The sequence below is a fragment of the Lonchura striata genome, chromosome 2, assembly GCF_050655825.1.
Source record: "Lonchura striata isolate lonStrDom1 chromosome 2, ASM5065582v1, whole genome shotgun sequence".
In the NCBI taxonomy this organism is placed as follows: Eukaryota; Metazoa; Chordata; class Aves; order Passeriformes; family Estrildidae; genus Lonchura; species Lonchura striata.
In genome coordinates, this window is record NC_140704.1 from 45,904,877 (window position 1) to 45,926,544 (window position 21,668).

General features: G+C 47.3%; 2 protein-coding genes across 2 annotated transcripts; one reads left to right on the forward strand and one right to left on the reverse strand.

Annotated features, from left to right (window-relative positions):
• Window positions 1-609: 609 nt before the first annotated feature.
• Window positions 610-7,630, forward strand: SNRPD1 (small nuclear ribonucleoprotein D1 polypeptide). Its single transcript, XM_021553259.4, has 4 exons — window positions 610-750; window positions 1,366-1,442; window positions 3,794-3,985; window positions 6,978-7,630. The coding sequence occupies exons 1-4, from the start codon at window positions 737-739 to the stop codon at window positions 7,052-7,054; spliced, it is 360 nt and encodes a 119-aa protein (XP_021408934.1). The 5' UTR covers window positions 610-736; the 3' UTR covers window positions 7,055-7,630.
• A 670-nt stretch (window positions 7,631-8,300) lies between these two features.
• SLC6A20 (solute carrier family 6 member 20) lies at window positions 8,301-20,999 on the reverse strand. The gene is made up of 11 exons (XM_021553271.3): window positions 20,780-20,999; window positions 16,572-16,712; window positions 15,749-15,840; window positions 14,818-15,045; window positions 13,769-13,879; window positions 13,157-13,398; window positions 12,127-12,289; window positions 11,611-11,815; window positions 10,690-10,849; window positions 9,504-9,669; window positions 8,301-8,585 (listed from the first exon to the last, which is right to left on the reverse strand). Exons 1-11 carry the CDS (start codon window positions 20,898-20,900, stop codon window positions 8,436-8,438), a joined length of 1,779 nt encoding a protein of 592 aa, XP_021408946.2. The 5' UTR covers window positions 20,901-20,999; the 3' UTR covers window positions 8,301-8,435.
• Between the last annotated feature and the right edge of the window lie 669 nt (window positions 21,000-21,668).

Sequence of the window (21,668 nt, forward strand, 5' to 3'; positions counted from 1 at the left end):
TGCAGGTGGGAACCATCACTCAAACAGGGCACTGTGAGATGTTCACTCCTCTCAGACATGGCTGGATCTCTCTCTGGAGCACCTGTGGCTGGAGTGCTCCAGCGCTGCATCCCCAGGGTCACCTCTGCTCAGGGCCGATGGCTCTCTGTCTCTTTCCTCACAAGGGCACTTCAGTGCCTTATTGGCCATACCAATAGGTGAAAATTCTTGCTATTACAGCTCTGGATCCTGAATCTGTAACTTTTATCACAATAAATTAGTGCTTTACAGGTTCTAGGCCTTGGATTTCTTTTCCTATTTGTAAAGCTCAAAGCAGGTTTAAAATGAAGTACACTATTTGATTTTTTTTTTTTTCTAACATTTATTTTTAATTAAGGACGGCAAGCTGGTAGTTGTCAAACCTTACAAAAAGCCAGGCTTTCATAGACCAAGTCCCCTCACTCCTATTCGTATCTCCTTCCCACCATGCCCATTCTTTTTCCCCGTCCCTCTTTTCCATCCTCTCACCTTTTCCCCGCCCTCTCCCCCCAGGGGCGGCAGCAGGCGCTGCACGAGCTCGCCGCGGGTCCTCCGGGCCGCTAGGGGGCGCTGTCGCGGCAGCGTCCCGGCGAGCGCGGCCGGCGCGGCCTATCCGAGAGGCGCCTCCGCCGCGCCGTGCCCGGGGCTCTCCGCTCGCCCGGGGCTCTCCGCTCGCCGGGGCTCCCGCCCGCCGCTCCGCGCCCGCCCGCCCGCCGCCATGAAGCTCGTCAGGTGAGCGGGTGGGCGCGGGCAGGGGCGGATGGAGGCGGATTGCCCGCGCCCGGCCGCGGCGGCAGCGCCGGGCGAGCCCGCGCAGTCCGGGCCGCCCCGCGCTCTCCCGCCACCGCGGGCGGGAGCGGGAGCGGGAGCGGCCCGGGATGGGCCCGGCGGGAGCGGCCCGGGATGGGCCCGGCGGGAGCGGCCCGGGATGGGCCCGGCGGGAGCGGCCCCCTGTGCCGGGCCGCTCCCGCCCCGGGACTGCGCGGGTCGCTCGGCAAAGCACCCCCCTCCTCCCACCGCCTTTCATTTTTGGAGGGAAACGCCGCGGAGTGCGTTAGCGTTGCTTTCCCGGGATTGTAACGATTTGTAAAATGGTTCCGTCTTTGTACAATAATGGCCGTTTCGCCTGGAAGTGGATGCTGGATCCGGCAGTGTGTCACTCAGGCGTCCCAGCTGCCGGTGGTTGGGCAGGACGCGGAGTGTCTCTGAACATCCCCAGCAGAATCCCGGAGCGCCGTCTTTGGGAGCTCAGGATGCCGAGCTGCTTGGTGCTGCCTGTCGAACGCGTACGGCTTTATGTGGGATTGAACGGGTCTGGAGTTTTTAAAAGGCGTTTTTAATTCACAGGTTTCTAATGAAGCTGAGCCATGAGACTGTGACCATTGAGCTGAAGAATGGGACGCAGGTGCACGGAACGATCACAGGTAGGGCAGGATGCAGCAAATACTGCCCCGCTGCCTTTCGGCAGACAGTTTACAGCCGCGGCTCGGATGAGCTTTTTGTCCTGTGCTCCCTCTTGCGGGGACCAGCACGGGGAAATGCAGGAGATGGGCTTTGTAACTCAGAGCTTTGTGTGCAAGGGCGAGGTGTGTTTGTGTTGCAGGAGTGTCTGGATATTGTTGGGGGTCGCTGGGAACAGCTGGGAGCTGTGACCAGCCACTCCATAGGCAGCCACAAAAGTACTTGGGAAATTCAGTGGGTCACGGATTGTCTTTGATGTTTAGTAGTGAGTGAGTCCATTCACTACTGGTGGACTGAGATTTCTTTGTTTTAAAGGTTTTGCTGGGAGCCTCTGAGCCCAGCTGCAGCTTTGCCTGCTCGGGGGGAAGGAAGTGAACTCTTCCAAACCTTGCTTGGTAGTCTCTTAGAATTTTAGTAGCACGGTCACAAAATGGTTTGGGTTGGAAAGGACATTAAAGATTATCCAGTTCTAACTCTCTTGCCAAGCACAGGGATAACTTCCAGTAGACCAGGTTGCTCAAAGCCCCATCCAGCCTGGAACTCTGCCAGGGATGGGGTATCCACAGCTTCTTTGGGCAGCCTTTTCCAACTGATGTGGTCTGAAATTGATTAAATTTTGCATGTAGACTAAAAAATAAAGTAAATTATTTCTGTTGAACACGTTTTAAGGCAGATCTAGATGGAAATGCATATTTGCATATGTTTGATTGCATGAGAGGCAGGTTTGAGAACGGCAGAGCCGGGTGTGGGATACAGGGCAAAGAGGAATCCTGGCCAAGAGAATCTGCTCTCCCGGTGCTGCCAGAGGTCTGTCCTGTGGGTTCCTAGGAATTCCTGATTACCAGGTGCTTCTTCGTACCACTGAGCTGAAAGTTGCAGAGAATTCTGAAGGGTTCATTATGTAGTTCTCAGGTATTAAAACATGTGCAAGCGAATTTGTTTGCTTTAATAACCTCAGTGAGGGACGTTGTTCTGAGTGTTCTGTGAGCTGTGCTTGGAGACAGCAGGAGGGATGCAGGTGGGGCACGTTGTGTTTAATGAGGCAGACCTTCACAGCTGAGCTGAGGAAGCCGCTGCATCTGCCTTCCTAAACTCACCCCCAGGCAGCTTTCAGAAGCTCTTCTGCCCAGGCACTCTTGGAAAATAAAAAGTTACAGCTCTTGTTAAGTCTGAATTTTATTCTAGAGGATTGCTGAGGTACTTTTTTGGCCAACAGCAATCTGTGGGGATTTGGCAGAGTTCAAAACTGGCATTAGTTTGCAGCCAGGTCCATCAGTTTTTATTGGAGCTGAGTGAACCACCTTGGTTCCCAATGGCAGTGCACGCTGCTGAACCCAGCCAGATGGGAAGCTAACACTGCTGATTTCCTGACCTCACTGCTCTTTCACGCTTAATTGTCTAGCAAAGCCTCTCTCATTTGCTGCTAAGAATCCACAAAAACATTGCACAATATCCTCATCCTCCCAGCTCCAGGGCAGGAGCAGGGCTGGAGGCGCAGGTTTTGTGTAATGCCCCTCACACCAGCCAAGGGACTGGGTCGGTTGGAGCTGTGTAAAATCAAGAGGGGGGAGAGAGGACAGAAAATAAAGTCACTGTCATCTTGATCTTCATAGCTGGAGGTCAGATCTCACCTAAAGCTCTGCATATGCAAAATAAAAACTTCTGGGGGTTTTTTTACTGCTTCTCAGAGCTGTTACACAGTAAATGCATCCAACTGAGATGGTTTTTTCCAGTTTGGAATTGTGCATAACACAGCATAGTGTGCACAGTACTAATTCCATACAAGTCATATGTACTGGCTGTTCTCAGAGTTTGTAACCACAGTGGCTGTTTCTTGTTGTGGGGTATTTTATGGACTTTCATAGAGAATTCACTCTGGTGTTGAATGTATTTTATCAGAAGGTAAATGTTGCTTTTGTGGTTGGATTCTCCTAAGGCTTACAGAAAAAGGAAATGACCCAGGTTATTTTTCCTCCTCCAAGATTTATTTTACTTATTTTTTAAAGGACTAAAGATTAGTATTCGCCTTCTGTAATAAGCAGTAGTTTATTTGTTGTTTGGAGAAGTTATTTTAATTATTTACAAAGCAGCTATTGCCAGGACCTGGATAAAGATCTCTCACCATGAGGAACTAAAGGCCTCTCATGGTAACTGCCATAATTCAAGAGAGAAAAGAGATGTGATTTCATTCTGTGACAGGCTAAAGAGCAGTAGAAGCAGGTGTTGATGAACAGGATAAATCTCATTTCATGTGTGTACTTAAAAACAAGCCACAAGAGACCTTATCCCTGAAATGAGGCTTGTGTTGTTTCAGGAGTGGATGTCAGTATGAACACACATCTCAAAGCAGTGAAAATGACACTGAAGAACAGAGAGCCCGTACAGCTGGAGACGCTGAGTATTCGAGGGAACAACATCCGCTACTTCATTCTGCCAGACAGTTTGCCTCTGGATACTTTGCTAGTGGATGTTGAACCAAAAGTCAAATCCAAGAAAAGAGAAGCAGGTGAGTTTGTGCTTTCCTAGTCTGTGTTCTGCCTTTGTGTGCGTTTTAGTTCTGTGAGTCTCAGGGCGTCTGATTTGAATCTGTCAATATCTGCATTTGGCATCAAATTCCTTCATCGCTGAGGGTTTGACAGAGCACTGGCTCAGTCTGCCTTGCCTATCTCCTGGGCATCTGCAGAGCTTCATTCACATGAAGTAGTGTTATGGCTTTTCATGCATCTATTTTTAAAAATGTAAATGTTTATCAGCTTGAATAAGTCTTAACCTGAGTCTTACGGTTGGCACCCAAAGAGATTTACACTTCCTCTTCTCCAGATGTCTCTGTTTCCCCAATTTGTATGGGGAGCTTCACACAGATAATAAGTATAGGACAGTATCTCAAATGGTGTTGAATGGTTCAGTGAAATTTGATGGGGGATAAAGGTGGTATCTATGAATTTGAGAGACTTGAGAACCTGAGGGAATCGAGGCTGTATTCCAGTGAGTACATCTCCAGCTTTGGCTCCTAGTAGTGTTCCAGTCTTAGCTCTTCTACTCTTTGTGGGATATTTTTTTCCAAAGTGCGGCTGAATAAAAATCTTTCTCCTTAGATGTGAGAACCCTGGGCTTGGTCTGGGGTCTCATATGGTGGTAAAGTCTCTCCTCCAACCCGTGCTTCCAAAGAAAAACTCTGCAGTCTTTTGATGTTCGGTCTCAAGGCAGTTTATTGCGAGTTATCTAACAGATTCTGTTTGCGGGCTGCAGCCCTTTGGTCAGCGGCCCAGGCAGGGATGCACACACTCCTGACACCCTCACTGTCCAGTGTCTTCTTCTCCCTCCCCACCCAGGGCTGCTGCTATCTTTTATAAGATATATTACGTATAACATGTTTACAGTTATTCCCCAATACCTATTACCTACGTTGCCAAGTGTTTTTCTCCTCTAAACCAATCTGTGAATGCCAACATCACCAAGAACATGGAGGTAAGGAAGAAGAAGGAGGAAGAACAGGATCGGCCTACATTCCTCCATCTTAGAACTTCTGACCCCCATGTACAAAGTAAAAACCCCCCTGTACATGTGCTAAAACTCCCCTGTACAATACTAAAAAACTTTCCCCTCTGTTTTGTAACTTTTACTATACTATCTAACCCTTTGTGACTGCTTGTTCCACCCTCAAAGTTGGTAATTCATTCCATGGCTCAAACTCAAAATCACAGCTGTTTCCAGCTGCCTGCCGGGATCTAAAATGCTTCTGACCAAGGCCTGGAACCTCTAAAAATGTCTGAGAGACGTTCTGAGTTCCCACACTTAGAAGCCTAACAGTATAGACTGTAACTCGAGTTTAATCCACACTGTTGAAGATGAGTCTCCAGTAAACCACAGGAAATCAGCAGCAGTATATATTTTGCCCACTAGTTAATCTTGTGTGTTCTAAAAACAGTGAGCTGTAAGTGAAAGCTAATTGAGCTCCAAAATCATGTTGTACCATTTCTCCTGTGATTAGTGTTGAACTGTGTGGGCATGCAGGGTGTTCTGTATTGGTGAAGAACCTCGGCTGTGCAGCACCAAGTGTGAGCGCTGCAGCTGCTGCCGTGATAGGGAATAAGGATAAAGCTCCCAAAGGGGCTTTGTTCCTCTCAAGTTCATTAAAAACAATCTCACCACTCAGAGCAATGTTTGTGGTTGGATTGCATTTTTCCCAAACCTCACGACATGGTGTGAACAGGAACATCCCTACTTGGTGTCAGCTTTGGGGAAAGCAGCCCAGTTACCTTCATTTGATGCTCTCTGTATCCACAGTGTGTGGAAGCGCTCTCAGACCAAAGCTGTGCTGTGCTTTGCCTTAATCCATAAATGCCTTTGGGCTTCAGAAGTGTAAAACCCTTGATTCTGTCCTTGGCAAGTGGTCGGGAAAGGGCAGGATACTGGCTGGGATGTGTGTGCCACATGTGCCTTGGTCCAGGTGTGCTGGCACTTGGTAAGCACAGCTCCCTGTTGATGCTGTCATCCTCCAGATGGGGTTGATGCTTCCATGGATTTTACAGGATCAGTGTATTACCAGCAATATAATGACACCTTGCTTAAGTCAGATTTGTCCTGTGTTTCTGCTTCTTCTGTCTTTTCTGCATTTTTAACCTACATCCCAGAATAATTGTCACAGCTTGCTCCTTGAATATGGGTGCCAGTGGTTGTCTCTTAGAGAGCCACCCACTTCACCAGAGTTTTCAGTATCTTTTTGAGCCTTGCACTCACAAACACGTTTGAAATGAACCAATAATCTAAAGTTTGCAAAGTGTCCTTGCAACCTGGTGGGTCACATTTCTTTGGGAGAGGGAGATGCAAAGCATGTCATCACTTTATGGATCATATGACATTCAGGAGTTGCTTGTGGCCTGCACTGTCCTCTGATTCTGTCTTCTCTTTACAATTAAATAGCAGTAATTAAAACTGGGAGCACACAGTCAAGACCTTTGCCTTAGAATCACATCTGCAATTGGCAGAGGCAAAACTCCAGTAGGAGCTGTTAGATACTGGGATCCTTTCAGAATGCTGACCTTCCACATGGTGCCTGACACAGGATGGGCTTGGGAATCTCACAGCATGTCAAAATTTGCATTTCTCTCTAAAAAACAAGACTCTGTGTGTGTGTGTGTATATATATATATATATATATATATATATATATACACACACACATATATATACATATAAAGGGAATACTGGTTTCCTGTCAGATTACACAGTCACTGGGGAGCAGCCAACTATTTATGCCCTTGTTTTCTGCAGTGAAGCTAAGGCCAGTAGTCTGTGGAAGTTGTATATTGGAAGAACTAACACAAAAGATTAAAATCTTGGCTGAAACTTACTGAGCATTAACAGACTGAATACCTAACTTAATGCCTTATCACAGGGAAGCAGTGTGGTGATTATGCTCAATACAGAGTGTTTTAATCAAAAAGAAAGTATTCCGCAGTCTCATTTTATTTACCCTTTTTCTTTTACCTGCCAAGTTGCTGGAAGAGGCCGTGGAAGAGGCCGTGGCAGAGGCCGAGGTCGTGGAAGAGGAAGAGGAGGCCCAAGACGATAACTTCTCATCATATTCTGGGCAATTTCTGGGCAATTACCATATTCTAGGCAATTTGAGGTTTATTTTGTACAGGTCTTGTTTATGGTATCCATTTTTAATAAACTGAAATGTGAAAAGATGTCTTTCCTTTGTTAGCAAAGCTTGGGGAGGGAGGAAGGTGTGTCCTGTTTCTAAGGCTGTTGCAGACTTCACACATCTTGGTTTTCACTATCGAGATTTTGCCCACCCCTGGGGGCTGTACAACTCCTCTTGCTTTTTGCCCCAGAACAAGAGACTTGTGTTGTGCTTCAACAGTATTTGAAATTAATCTCTCTTTTCTAAGGCACTTGCCATCTTCTAATGGTTCCATAGTCAAGACACTGTATTAAGAACCCCTGTCCCGTGTGTCTCTAATACTGTTCTTCAGAGCAACGTTTTCTAAAGTTTATAGATATAATTTTAATGTTTTTTATTACATGAAGCTTGCAATTTAAACATGTTGCTTTCTTTATGAAACATTTACACAGGGAAATTGACCAAGTCCATGGGAACTGCTGGATTGTTACATCTGATAATTAAAGAATACCTGGATATGAACTTTGTCAAAGTTAATTATATGGCATACTTTTGTTTGGGTGGGGCTTGTAAAGCAGCTTTATCACAGATATCTTCTAGTGTACTTAAAGTATATCCCTAGATAATACAACGTACAGCACACTGCACAGTTGCATACTGGAACTGGAAGCTTACTTCTGGAGGTGGGAGAACTCGTGTAGCTTACATATATATGTGCATATATATAGATATATGCATATATAAATATATATATTCACTGCTTTGCTGGACACAAATATAAAAGAAGCCATGTTAGTCACATTTATCTCCCAGTGCCATTCTTCTGATTACTCCCATGTAGGAAAGCAATTGTCACATTCTCATTGCCAGACTTCAACAGTTTCACCTGTTTACAAAATACAGATGTAATTTCAAACAATGAGTATGCTTAAGTGTCTTGAATGGTTTGGGGGCGTTTGCTGGTAAATTGGTGCAGGAACATGCTTGGTTGTTCATGTTTCCACACAGGAAGTGCTACAGCAGTGGAAAAGAATCACCTAATGTTGTGTAATGGGCTGGTGTGCTGGTTAATTTGTGCTAGCTGGCATTTTGTGAGCTGCTCTCCTCACCTCTTACAGAGGCCACTTTAAAGCTTCATCTTGTTACAGAGGAGCTTTTTTCCCCCCAAACCATTGTGGAACCTCCCAAGAGCACTTTTTGGTCAATATAGCACCCACCATTCCCAACTCTATAAGTAGCTGCTACAAATAATGGTTGCTGCTGTCTTCCAGAAGTGCCCAGTCACTGGTGACGGGGGTAAGGTCTTCCCAAATCCAGCTGTCAGCTTTCATGCAACAGTTGAAACTCGTTCCCTCTTCAGTCTCTTCCTTATAAAAGTCACTAGTGCTCCCAGGGGTATGCACATGGTGGAAGATGCCACCAGCAGCCCGATCACTGCCAGGGCATAGCCTGGGTAATCCTTGGTCACCAGCTGCCCCTGCAAGGGAGAAAAGCAGTGATGGATCTGTGGGATCTGTCCCGGCGTTGGGCCAGGAGCCAAGCTGTGTGTATGGATCGGAACCGGACCTCGGAGAAGCGTTCTCAGTCTGTGGCAGCCCACAGCTGCCCTCGGTGTTCTCTGTTCAACCACACACACTGAAAACTGACAAGAACAGAGCTGCTGACAACAGGATTGGCAGGAACCTCTGCAAGCTTTTGTAAAGAGCAGATTTTGGCTTGGTTTGTGTTTCTTAATGAGGTGGCTGGGCCTGACCTCTGTCAGGTCTCTGTTCCTCTCCTGGAGCCTGTGGGCTCATGCTGACACCCAGTCAACAGGCAGGCCTGCCATAAGTCCTAAATTGGCCATGACATAAAAACAATTATGTGCTTTGTTCCTGCGTGATGGAAACATTTCCACAAAATGTTACAAAACCAGTGATTACTTATCCATTAGTAATTGCTCTGTGATAAATGCACAGTCCAGTACTCTTAAGAAAGTTTTCTGGCCATGAAGAAAAATATATATGGAAGTTACGAAAACTATTCCAGCAGCAGCTCAGTTCTGTTAAAGTAACACTAATTTTGTTCAAAGTAAATACACTTTAAAAGTAGGGGTTTTTAAGTGTATTTTTAAATATTATATTTGAGTCTTCAACATGAATGAAATTTAATTATATGAAGGGTTGATTAACAATCATAGAGGGAAATTAGTTGATTTTACAGAATCATTGCATCATGACTAAGTCAAATTTTCCCTGGTTTTCCTTTCCACAAAATTAAGGGATGGTCCTGACTCCAGCTCCTCACTTCTAGAAGGTGATTTTGTGGAACAGTGTTATTAGGAAAGAAGCTTGTATCCTTGCAGGAACTAAGGAAGGTTTAAAACAGAAAAAAAGCCCAAACCCAAAACTTTTACCTGTGTGGCATCCCATGCTTGGTATTGCAATGTTCCTGTGAGGATATAGTCGGTGAGGTAAAAAATAAATAGGCTTATAATAAGCAGTGGACTAACAAAAGCCCACATAATTTTCCAATACCAGTTTGGCTTGCATCCAATCATGGTGTAAAGATCTTTCTCAAATCTGTTCCAAAAAAAAAAAAAAAATTTGTGAAGAAAACCAAATGTGTATTTTTGAGATTGGCTACAGATGCTCGATGAATGCCTTGTTCTGATTTACTTCAAAAACCACCTAGAGAATCAAGTATGTCAGATGAGAAAGGGGAGTACAATTGAACACAAATGAGCAGAGAATTATTTTTTGAAAAGCTGGCTCACCAGAATCACAGCAAGGGGGAAATCAAAACAGACAGTGAGGCTTCCAAGAGAATCCCAAGTTGCAGAGAGGAGCTAGAAACAGGTACAGCAAGAAAGTTCTGCCTGAAGCGTAAGCTCGGGCTGTTGCTGGTGTCAGCTGATGAAAGGAATTATGCTGAAATACTGTGGAGAAAACGGCTGGGTTTGTGTAGCTGAGTATTCTCAGTGCTGTTAACTGACTGTCTTTGAGGGGGTGCTGACACTGGGAATGGTACCTAAAATCTCACAGGAGACCTGGATCTGACTCGAAGGCTTTGAACTCATCAGGGAGGAAACACCCACGTATGTGCCTGGACACCCTCTGTGCTGGCAGAATAACAAAGCAAATGCTGAAGCATTTCCTTTCAGCTATTTTCAAATGCCTTCACTGTTCAAAACTTCTGTTTCTAAAGCTTCCTTTTACCCACAAGGATTGACTTGGGAGACATACAATGTGCGAGGTGACCACCTTTGAAACCAAACTCACTGTCACTCTTGTGCTCATGCTGAATTCCTGTCATGGGAGGAGCAGAATTTTGGTAGAAGCTGCTCTGAGATCAAAGACAAGAGCAGGGAGCTGTGTGTAAAGCTTCTTATACTGCCCTGCCAGCAGAGAGTGTCAGCCAGCCTGGCCCCTCACAGCCCTGAGACAAGGCCTGGAAGGGCTCTGCAGGTCAGAGGAGACCCCATCCCCTTGCTGATCCTATAGCACAGGAGAAAAATTTATCCCAAGGCAGTATTTTTATTCCTGGCCCGTGGCTGCTCCCCAGGCTGTCTCACTATGAAGGAAGCAGGCTCCAGCTTTTACCTCCTTATCCCATAGATGTAACACACAGCGATGGTTTCCACCAGCACGATGAGCAGCAGCGAGAGGGTGGCTGCGTAGTCGTTGAAGATGTCAAACCAGTAATTTCCAGCCTCCATGGTGAAGATCAGGCCAATTATACAATTCATGAAACACACAACACCTGCGTGGATAAAACAGGGATCCTGCCATTACACCTGGAAGTTGTGTATGGAAAATGTCACTTCTTGTGACTAACAAGCTGGTGGGATTTCTGCTGAGCAGCTCTCTCTGAGGAGAAGAATTTTCTTTTCCCCTGTGGAAAAGACCTGTCCCTTTGCATGTGTGACTGTCATTAAACTGCTGCTCCTTAGACCTGCACAGTCACAGCACATCATCCCAGACATGGTCAAGACAACCAAGTCTTAGCTACAGCCCTGTCACACATGCATGCAGCATCTGCTGTTGCCACTGGGCACCCAGCTAAAACAAGTTTTAAGGTAGGACAACTGATTTCCATGCCCAGAGAGAAGCACATATTTCTTTTGACCAATGACTGAGGTGGTTTATAGTGGGGATACTTGTGATGTGACTGAACAGCTACCTGCTGCAACTATTTGTACCCTCCCTTGGAATTTCAGTCTGGAGACACAAGTCTGAAAGAGCTTGTGTGTGTTGGGAAGCCTGGAAATAAACAGCCACAACTGTCCTGCTTTGGGAGCTCCCAAGGGAAAGGGCTGCAGGATTTCACAAGGGCAGGCCAACCCTTCCAGCAGCATATTTGCTATTCCCTGCTTCGCCCAAGGTCAGAGCGTGGAGTGGCACTTCACTCAACAGCAGTGGACATCACAGCTTCTGCACACACACACACACTCACACACACACACACACACTCACACACACACACACGTGCTCACCGTGTGCTGCAGCCTGGCAGGTGCTTACCCGAGATCACCTCCTTGGGAAAGCGGGAGGCGATGGCCCTGCTGTCGGTCAGTGGTGTGAGGATGGCAGCTGTGTTCCCCAGCATGCTGCCAATGCCCAGCATCAGCAGCATAAAGAAGTAGAGCACAGAGTACAGCTGAGGCACCTCCATGTTTTTGATCGCTTCCGAATAGACTATAAATGCCAGTCCTGTCCCCTGGACAGCCTGATGGAGACAAGGGGACAAAACTGAGTTACAGGCAGCTTCTCAGCTCGATAAAGGACATAAGACAGAAGTGAGTGACTCTGTGTAATGACAACATAGACCTGAGGTGTGGCTTTGCACAGCAAAGGCAGGTGAGGTCTTGACTGGTTTATCCCAACAGCATGGACACAGCATGCTAATGACTCAAGCGAGCCCCTGCCCCATCCTGAGGGGTAGAAATGATCCCCAGCCCTGCCCAGACAGCTCCTGAGCTCACATGGAGTGTCTGGGCTCAATGGGAGCAAAGGAGACACCACAACGTGGCAACTCACCGTGTCTAGCTCAGCTTCCAAGCTGCAGTTTTTAATCTGTGGCATTAATTGGGCATATTCCTGTGGGTAGGTGGCCATGAGGTGATCTTTCATCTCATTGAGGTTGTCTGCTGTTAAAGAGCCTTCCTCCAGGTCAAAAGCATTCAGCAGCAGCAGGATCACCCTGGGAAGGATTACAGGAATTTATTGGCTTTCAGGCCGAGGGCACCTCATCCCTTTTCTCCATCGGCCCCACAGGAATGCTTTGCTGGTCCCAGGGCTTCAGTGTCATTGGGTGAGAGCAGCACTTCCAGCACAGTGTCAGGACACCGGCAACCTTGTGCTCATTTGTGCCTTGGAGGGAACGGCTCCTGCACCTGCACTGCTGCTCCCAGGCAGGTATTTTGGTTGCTGGCCAGTGCTGGCTGGTGTCTCTTCCCCTTTGCCCTGCAGTCTCACATCCACACCCCACCAACTTTATAGTCTTTTGTCAACAAGCAAGGACTACCAGCTTGGTTTCCTTTCTGATCAACAGATGGATTGAAAGCTCTAAAAATATGAGTAAATGTGTAACTGCCATGGGTCCTGTGCCAGGGACTGCACGCAAGCTTGCAGCTACAGGACACAATCCTGCAGGCTGCTGGGCAATTGCAGAGCATCACAGCCAAGGAGGCTGAGCTCCTGGAACTCAAGGGCTTAGCCTTAAAAAAGGGGATCTTAGCATCACTGCATTTATTAATCTGCTCCCCCAAACTCCCTGGAGCATGGGCCAGGACAAGAACACAGGGGAAAGTGCCTCTGTGACTTGCCCAGGCAAATTCATCCTCTTGATCAGGCCTGTGCCTGGAAGCAGCACCCAGGTGTCAAAAGGCAAAGCGCTCTGACCTTTCATCTCAGGCTTCATCGCTTTGAATAGCTCCTTTAGCTTTATTAGAGCAGTATCAGCTCTGGTCTTGGGGCAGTGCTGGCAGTGCTGCGTGCTGTTATTTATTTACCTCCCCCGTCACCTGCCCCAGAACAGCAGAAAACCAGTGAAACACCAGGCTCTTACTTGTTGATGCAGCTCTCATAGTTAAAGGTCGCCTTGAAGCCGTAGATGGAAAAAGTGACAATGCTGGCAAATATGGAGGTGGTGCTGTTGATGAGCGACACGATGACGGCGTGTCTCTGGCAGTTGTTGCTGGGCTCGTTGTAGCTGGCAAAGGCGATGAGGCTGCCAAAGCCAAGGCCCAGCGAGAAGAAGATCTGCGTGGCAGCGCTGATCCAGGTCTTGGGGTTCGACAGCTGCTCCAGCTGCAAAAGCCAGACGAGAGAGCAAGACCATGAAGTTGCACTAAGTGCCCAGCACTGCCCCTTCCAGCCTGCAGGGATGGGGCCCTTTGTGCATTCATTACAGCTCAGGGGTGTTCTTGGGCAGGGTTACTGCTCTGACTGAAAGCAATAGGTTATGCTAATGGGAAGCTCTTTTTCTGCAGGAAAAAGCAAGCAGTTTATGGGCACCATGGCAGCCTCCAGCCATTCCCAGCTGAGGTTTCCAGCTGCCAGACCTATGTTACTGCAGCAAAAAATCAGTATAAAAAAAGGAGGACCAAGACCCTTTAAAAACTTACATGCCCAATAACCAATAAAATTTCCTGAAAAATTCAGTACAGTTTTTCTGTACCTTTGGTGTGAACATGTAGACGAGCCCATTCACAGCTCCATGAAGTGTTAATCCTCTGATGAGGTATATGATGAGAACACAATATGGCAAAGAGGCTGTCACATAGACGACCTGAGGAAAGAGGGTAAAGACCTTGGTCTAAAGAGTATGTAAGACAAAGCTAATCTTCTATGTCAATCTCACTTTACATAAATATTTTCCATTAATGTGTTTGTTATCCTGTATTAATTTATGAAGAAATATTATCAGAAAAATCTAGCTTTAGATTTGCATTTTAGGAAAACAAGTTTTTAATGATGCTGAAGACCTACGCTACTGTTCCAAGCGTCTTCTCTCAGATTGGAAATCAAACAAAAATCTAAAATATTTCCAGCATTTTCAAACTCAGTTATACATCATTTGGTGGCATAACACCAGTTCACAACCATCTCTCAAAAACTCATTAGGCAAAGGTGATCATCACGTGATCATCATCATCATGTTTGCTCTACAAGGAAGGCAAGCAGAGCTCATAAAAGGTCAAAATCAAACTTGAATTCAATCAAATTCAATCAAAATTTAATTGAATCAGTTGCAGCAATTTTAAGAGGTTATTCCTAGTTTATAGTCTCTTGGCTTTCTGTATTTGGCTAAGACGATTTGGGGATTACAGCCCTCAGCTTGCTGCTTAGTGCAGGCTCAGCCAGGACATTGGGGTTTTTCTCCCCACTTCCTCATAACTTCTGCTGTGAATAAAAAGCAAGCAAAAAATGTCCAGTAGATGTCTTGTTTTTCTTGCAAAGACCAAGGAATAGACGTCTCCTGGGGCAGATGGCTTTCCTCGTGGCCAGCAGCCTGACAACTGGCCATGACAGAGAGCTGGCTGTGTTTAAAGGACTTCCCTGGGTTATTTTTTCAGTATCACTCAGTGTTTTGATTGATCTTGCTTCAGCTGCAACTTGGCAGGGCAGCAGAGGCAGCCGAGCTCGGTGCTGCGGGGGGGACACCGCGACCCCCAGGAACTGCAGGGATTCCTCGCCGCCTCCCCACGCCCCTGCGCCCGCTCCCACCTTGCCGGTGGAAGCGGTGCCGCGGAGGATGCAGAGGTAAACCACGAGCCAGGCCAGCGTCAGGCACAGCGCCTGCTCCCACTGCACGCTGCCGCTGGCCTCCAGCGACGGGGCGATGTTCAGGGTCTGCCGGTACCAGAAGTACTGCGTGGAGGATGTCTTCTCGCACTCCTCCTCGTAGCCCGTGCGGTTGCTGTTGAGGGGGCAGGTGGCCCATGGCAGGGGGTCCTAGAGGAAGGGGCATGGCGTGAGTGTGGGCTGTCGGCATGGCAGGGAGAGCCGAGGTGCCACTGGGGAACGGGCAGGATGACGGCAAGGGCGGCTTTCTGCCCGGGCTTGCTTCTCTCTGAATGGGGTTGGGGATGACCCTCTCCCCTGGGGACGGTCTCTTTTGACAATCTCCCTTGGCAATGACCCTCTCCCCAAGGACTGATGCTTTCTGATCCTCTCCCCTGGGGATGAGCCCTTCTGAACGCCCTACCCAAGGACAGTCCAGCTCTGTCCCTCTTCCTTGGGGATGACCAGACTGATTCTGTCCCCAAGGACTGAGCCTCTTTAACCGTCTCCCCTGGGGATGACAATCTCCAAGCCTCTACCGTGGAGCCAGACCTCTCCCCTGCCACCAGACAGGCCCATCCCAGGATCCAGGACACCCTGCCACCAAGGCACACATGACCAAGGTGTCACAAGCCTGGCAATGACCTGAATTGCATGGTGAGCCAATGTCTCTGGGAGGACCATGGAGGAGGACATCACTGCCTCACTTTTCCCTCCAGGAAAGCCCTGGGTTTCTTGAAGCTTTTGACACCCCTCCTCCTCCCCATTCCCAGTTGACAATGGTGCCATGCAACATCCAACGCCAATGAAACCCAGCACTGTGACCCTCTGCAGCTGCAGTGGGGCCAAGCTGAACCGCTGGGAGCCCACACACCTGGAAGGAGTGGAAGAGGTACCAGAAGGCCCAGGCATTTATCACATTGTAGTACATCGAGAGGAAGAAGGAGACGACAACACTGGCAACTCCTGTGGGTATGGAGGGAGACATTTGGTCAGCAGAAAACTCCAAAATGCCCAGGGCTCCACAACATCTGTGGGGTGTAGGAGCAGCACCACCATGGCTGACACAGGAGAGGCTTTGTCCCTGCACAGCCATGTGCACAGGGCATGTCCCTGTCACTGTAATCACTGCCTCATCCTCCCACCAGGACTATCCTGACCTGGATTTGATACTCTAGGCCATGGGAAATGAATATTCAATGTATAATTAAAAAAACAAAAAAGTATGCTTATGCAAATTAATGCTAGCTTGGGTTTTCAGGGTAATTTAATAACATAAAAATGTAGCTAAGAGTGGACATTGGTAAATGGTAGACTGGAACAGCTGGAAATTAAGGCACCATTTTACACTCATTGTTGAGCTTATTGGGAAGGTACTCTTGTGGCCAAAGCCCAGTGTAGGCAGCCCCAAGGGCTGGGTTTAACACTGACTTTCACAACATGATTTTGGCAGTCTGGCTGAGGGCAGGGGAGCTCACACCTCTGAATCCAGACCCAGCACAGGAAGCACTGGCCCCAGTTCTCAACAAGGGACAGGATAAATGCATGCCATGAGGTGTCTGGCTTTGTTCAGTCTGGTGAAACCCAGTAAAACCTGAGTTCCCACCTGGGTATTTTCTGAAAGACCAAGCTCTCCAATCTAAAATCACCCACATTCCCTGCATGCTGGAAAATAAAGATGGAAACTGAGACCGTACCAACACCGCAGAGGTAGGGACTGATTATTTTCCAGGCGCCGATGCTGCCCTGCCGCATACGCTGCCCCACGGCCAGCTCCAAGTACAGCAGCGGCATCCCCTCGGCAATCAGCATGATAAGGTATGGGATCAAAAAGCCACCTGTGAGAACAGACCCAACAGACAGCCTTCAGCAGATCAGCAGCAAGATAAACACCACTTTGCCCTGTTTGTGTTCAAGTCATGCTGTCAGTGTACCAGAGGCTGGCTGGGACTGCGTTCTGGTCCTGTCCATGTACCTTGAGTACTGAGGACACAGCCCAATCCTGAAGGGCATCTCACAGAGGTTTCAGGCAGCGTCCCAGAGGCTGGTGGGTGCTGGCTGCCTGGGAGCAGGGAATTTTCCGCAGGGACTTGGCAGGGCTGGGATTTCTGCTGTTAAACTGTGTTGGTCAGCACTGCTGTGTGGCAGCGCTGCCCAGATGCATCCGAGTGGTTTGAGCAGTGCTGGGGGCTGGGGCTGTTAAAGGGTAACCAAACACCTGCCAAACCTTGTAACTGATAATGAGACAAAGAGGACGAGGGAAAGATTTACTTCATTGTGGGGTGCTCTGCTGCACAGCCAAAGTGCTCAAAGAAAAGGTAACAGCAATGTCTATGTCAAACAGAAAGTTTTGAGTTACATATTGAAGTCTGGTCTTGCTTAAAAATAGAAAACAACCAACCAAAAAAACAAACTAAAAAGCACCTATATCCCCATGCTGAGCCCATAAGCACCAGAAAATGAATGAAGGTTTTTCTCCCATGGTCCCACCAATGGGAGCAGACCCTGGGACACCGGCATTGAGTCTCCTGCATGGGGCTGCTCCTCCCTGCTTCCCTGCACATGCAGAGCCACAGAGATGCTGCTGTGGAAAAGGAACAGCAGAAATGGGAAGGCTGACAGCAAGAAAAGGAAAAGGACCTTCCTGCCTGGCAACCAGGATGTGCTTTGGCTTAAATTTCTGCTGGAAAAAAATAAAATCCTTGTATTCAACCTGGGGCTCACTTCAGAAAGAGCTGCTGACTGAGTCAAAAGCTGGATTTTTGTGAAGGCTTCCCTGCTTCCCTTTTTACAGCAAGCCAAAATATTTACGTAAATATATCTTATTTAGGATTTAATCTGTGGCATTAACATTCCTTGCAATGGGCTCTGTGCAGCACTGTGGAGGAATGAACTCCATGCAGCGACTGAGGCAAAGACCTGGAAATAAACAGAGAGCAATAATCCGGTTTATTCTGGGAATTAATTTCCCACCTCCCAGCTCTCTTGTTATTAACAACCCCTTTGTTAGTCTGTTAGATAACTTCCTATGCCACAAGGGAGCTGTCGAAGGTTTAAGAGCTCCCGCAGTCGCTCCATGCCAGTGGGGTGCGAGCTGCCCCAGCAGCCACTGAGGGAGTTCTGCCATGTACCACAGGAGAATCAGCATTAGGCCCTTGAAAAGGTTTTCCACCCTCCCAGCAGCGCTGCCACATGTTTGGCATTGACTGTGCCAACTGGCAAGGAGGAGAAATGCCTTCAGGCTTGTTCTTCACCCCAGTGTCCCCCTGCAGCTCGGGGTGCCAGCGCTAAGACCCTGCCCCTTGCTCTGCATCCTGTTTGCTCACAGATCTTGCTCCTAGTGCTACTCTTCCCAAGGAGGAGAACCAAAACCAATCACCAAAGTGACTGGGCAGCTGATAAACCAGCCCCTTGTCAGCTGTGAATCAGCTCTACTCAACTCCCCACTCATTGACACCGGGTGTTGCTCCCTCTGGTGCCAGCTGTCTGCAAAAATCAGCCCACAGGCCAGAACCCCATAGTTGGCAAAATGTGTGGTGTGCCCTGGCTCTGCTCAAGGCACTGGGCTTGGCCAGTGGCACCCTTGCCCCTGCTCAGGCTCCTGCCTGGTGCTCGGGGGCTTCCTCGCCCAGGGCTGAGCGCCGCTGAGCACCAGCCCTGCTGCAGACCCAGCCCAGCCTCGTCTGAGCCTGGCCCAGCTGCTTAGGGACAGAGGAGCTGCACCTCCGAGGTTTGAATCTGCCCTGCTCTGCTCAGGTCGTGCTCTCTGCAGGAAAGCAAGGAGAAGGAGGAGAAGGAGGCGAACTGCTGATGAACATAATGACAGGTTACAAAGTCTGCAAATACTCAGGTTGCAAATGCTCAGCATCATCTGCAATAAGGGCCCTATTGCCCTGCTAGGCAGGGCAGGGACTGGCTCTGTGCTTTACTACAAGGAAGATGCCAAAAAAGCTGGTGTCCTTCCTAATCCCAGTGCCTGGATATCCAGCTTTTAAGTTCCTGAAACAATGTTCTGTATGCATAGGTTTTATGAACCCCTGGAAAGATACAGAATCCTCTTTAAGAGGGCAGTGAATAAAACAATTAAGAAAAGCAAAACCTTCTGTCAGGAGTTTTAATTTCACAGTAGAAAGAGCTGCCTTTCCCCATATAAATATAAGTGGTGAAGAGAAAAATAATGGAAAATATAATGAAAAATAGTGGAAAAACATTCTTATAAAACATGGATTCTGGAAAATTCTTGGGTGTATAATAGAATAATTTGAGCTGGAAGGTATCTTTTAAAGGTCATCTAGTCCAATGCCCTTGCAATGAACAGGGAAGCTTAAATAAGCTTCTATTCAGGTTAACCAAATATTCCAGTATTAGTTACATTTTAGAGAATTTTCACCACCTTGCGGAGAATTTTCACCACAATACAGATGGCTGGCTAAAAGAATGACACAAAGCCCCCAGAATGTCTGAGTTTTGCTGTCCTTCAGGATGTCTGCCGTGATGGGCTGCTAGCAAACTGATCACAGGCAGTTTGACTGTGTACAGAAACATATTTTAAGCTTTGTGCTAGAGTTCAGTGTCAGATATGAAGACTTACCCTTAAAGCATGTGGAGGGGAATATTCGCAAAATCACAGCACGTCTATCATTTCTGCTATCTGAATTGTCTAAGAAAGCTTGAGCCACTGCAGCATCTACCTTCTACTGATGTTTCACCCACCATATTATCTGGATTTTTCTGACCTGATCCCACAGGATAGCTCTGATGCAGTCTCAGTGCTGAGATGGCTTTTCAAACAGCAGCATGAACCACCTCCTACCACCACAAGTGCACTCAGAAGTGAGCTACAAGCCAACAAAACAAGCATAAAAACAGCAAAAAAGCTGTTTAACATTTCAGTGTTTCTTCCTGAAAGGAAGAAAAGGCAGAAGGAGACCAGAAGCAGATGAGGCAGATGCTTATCCTGTCCCTAAATTCAAGATCGGGCCAGGTCCCAAATTACAACAACAGATGAAGTATGAGAAGAGTAAAAAACTTGGTTGTCTTATAGAGAGCCTGTTTCTAAAGGTTCTTCAGAAAATGGTAGCTGTATACTAGAGGAGATTATTAATACTGATCTTGAATTAATCTAATTAACTGACTTTTGATTTCTAAGGAAGAACAGTTGTGGCTCATACATGCCACAAACATCATCCTCCCTCACTTTGGACCCAGAAGGAGAATAAACTTTCAAAGAGGGTTTTGGAGGTCTTTTTGGTTGGTTTACTTCTTTTTGGAGGACAAATCAATTTATTCTTTATTTCCAAAGGTTCCTGGGAGGCTTTAGCTGCAGAACTCCTATTGATTAAGGCATTTCAGCCAACTTCAAGGCATATTTGCAGCCAAGCTATCATCTCCTAAAGTAAGGTTTTGTATAAAAGACAAGATATTAATGACAGGTACTTGAAATAACACAGCTGATCTTTAAGTTAAATCAGTGTAATCATCTCCCCTTCTCAATATTTTCCAAGTCCCCAGAGGTGGTGAATGAACATACAAGGACATGAAACAGTTTCTGACACCTTCAGAGTGATTCAGTGGGGCAAAAATATAATAAATGAATACTATGTAGAGCTATAGCTCTCACTCTACCTCAGTGTTTTTTAGAAAACATGGGCCTTCCCACTGTTTCATTGCACTTACAGGAACAAATGCCACTATACTGGGGCAGCTGTCAGGTAGAAGCCTAATGCTACGGAATACATAAAATAAAGCCACAGTAAAACACATTGTACAACAACAGAAAGCCAGACCTCCTCTCTGCCCTGGACCTTGCTGGGTGGACAGAGAATGAACATGGACAACATACTTTTGCCTTAAAGCTTGCCCCATTCCTCCTCGAGGGAAGCAAGAAAATGTAAACCACACTTACCTCCTCCGTACATCTGACATAAGTATGGAAACCTCCACACATTTCCCAGCCCCACAGCATAGGAAATGCAGGCAAAAACAAACTGCAGGGGATTGTCCCATAAGGGTCGGGATTTCTCCATTGCTTCCTTGCAGGCAGAGGTTTCAGCAGAGCCTCCTGCCTTCCCTCCCTCAGGTACTCTGCCAACCGTGCCTCACACTCCACGCCAGTCCGGCTCGGAGGGGAGGGAAAGGCGGAGAAGCTATGCTTGCCAATTCCTATCAAGCTTTTTAATTACTAATCTTATTAACAGGCACATACTGAAATAGGAATGCTGGTAAATAGATTATAGACACACACAGAACTATAAAATTGGTACTTTGGGTGAATAGCTGCTTGGGTTTTGACTGGCATTTCTGGGAAGGATGTGAGCTGAGGGATTTTTATCAACTCACATGGCAACTTGAAGCTGTGAGGAAATAACATTGGTGCTGCAGTTTGGTTTGGAAATGGGACACTCCTTCCCACTGAGTGGCATTCATGTACATGAGGCACCAGCTTGAATTTGCACAGAAGAGGGGTTCCCACATAACTGAGACTGGGTTTAGAGACTGTCAGTGCTTTTAGGGTAAGAATAAACAGAATCCTCAGACATCCTATCACTGTGCCCTGGTGTGCACCTCAGCAAACTCAGCACACTCCCCATTTCCAAAAGTGGCCTTGAAACAGTCCTATCAGCCCTGCAGGTCCCCAGCCTGGTGCACACTTAACAACACTCCAGTTTGACCCTCCTGGAATAATGCTTTCCCTCTACATACTCTGCATGTGTGTGACAGTGTGAAACAGCCAGTCTCTTTTCACTTACCTTCATGCTCAAACCCCACTGCTGCAGGTGAACTTTTCTGCGGGG

Coding starts and splice junctions, on each gene's coding strand:
- SLC6A20 (XM_021553271.3), bottom strand. CDS start 20,900: ATGGAGAAATCCCGACCCTTATGGGACAATCCCCTGCAGTTTGTTTTT. Junction 13,399..13,768: donor TCTACATGTTCACACCAAAG/GTACAGAAAAAC, acceptor TGGCTTTTGCAG/CTGGAGCAGCTGTCGAACCC. Junction 11,816..12,126: donor TGGAAGCTGAGCTAGACACG/GTGAGTTGCCAC, acceptor TGTCTCCATCAG/GCTGTCCAGGGGACAGGACT.
- SNRPD1 (XM_021553259.4), top strand. Junction 1,443..3,793: donor GGTGCACGGAACGATCACAG/GTAGGGCAGGAT, acceptor GTGTTGTTTCAG/GAGTGGATGTCAGTATGAAC. Junction 3,986..6,977: donor ATCCAAGAAAAGAGAAGCAG/GTGAGTTTGTGC, acceptor TTACCTGCCAAG/TTGCTGGAAGAGGCCGTGGA.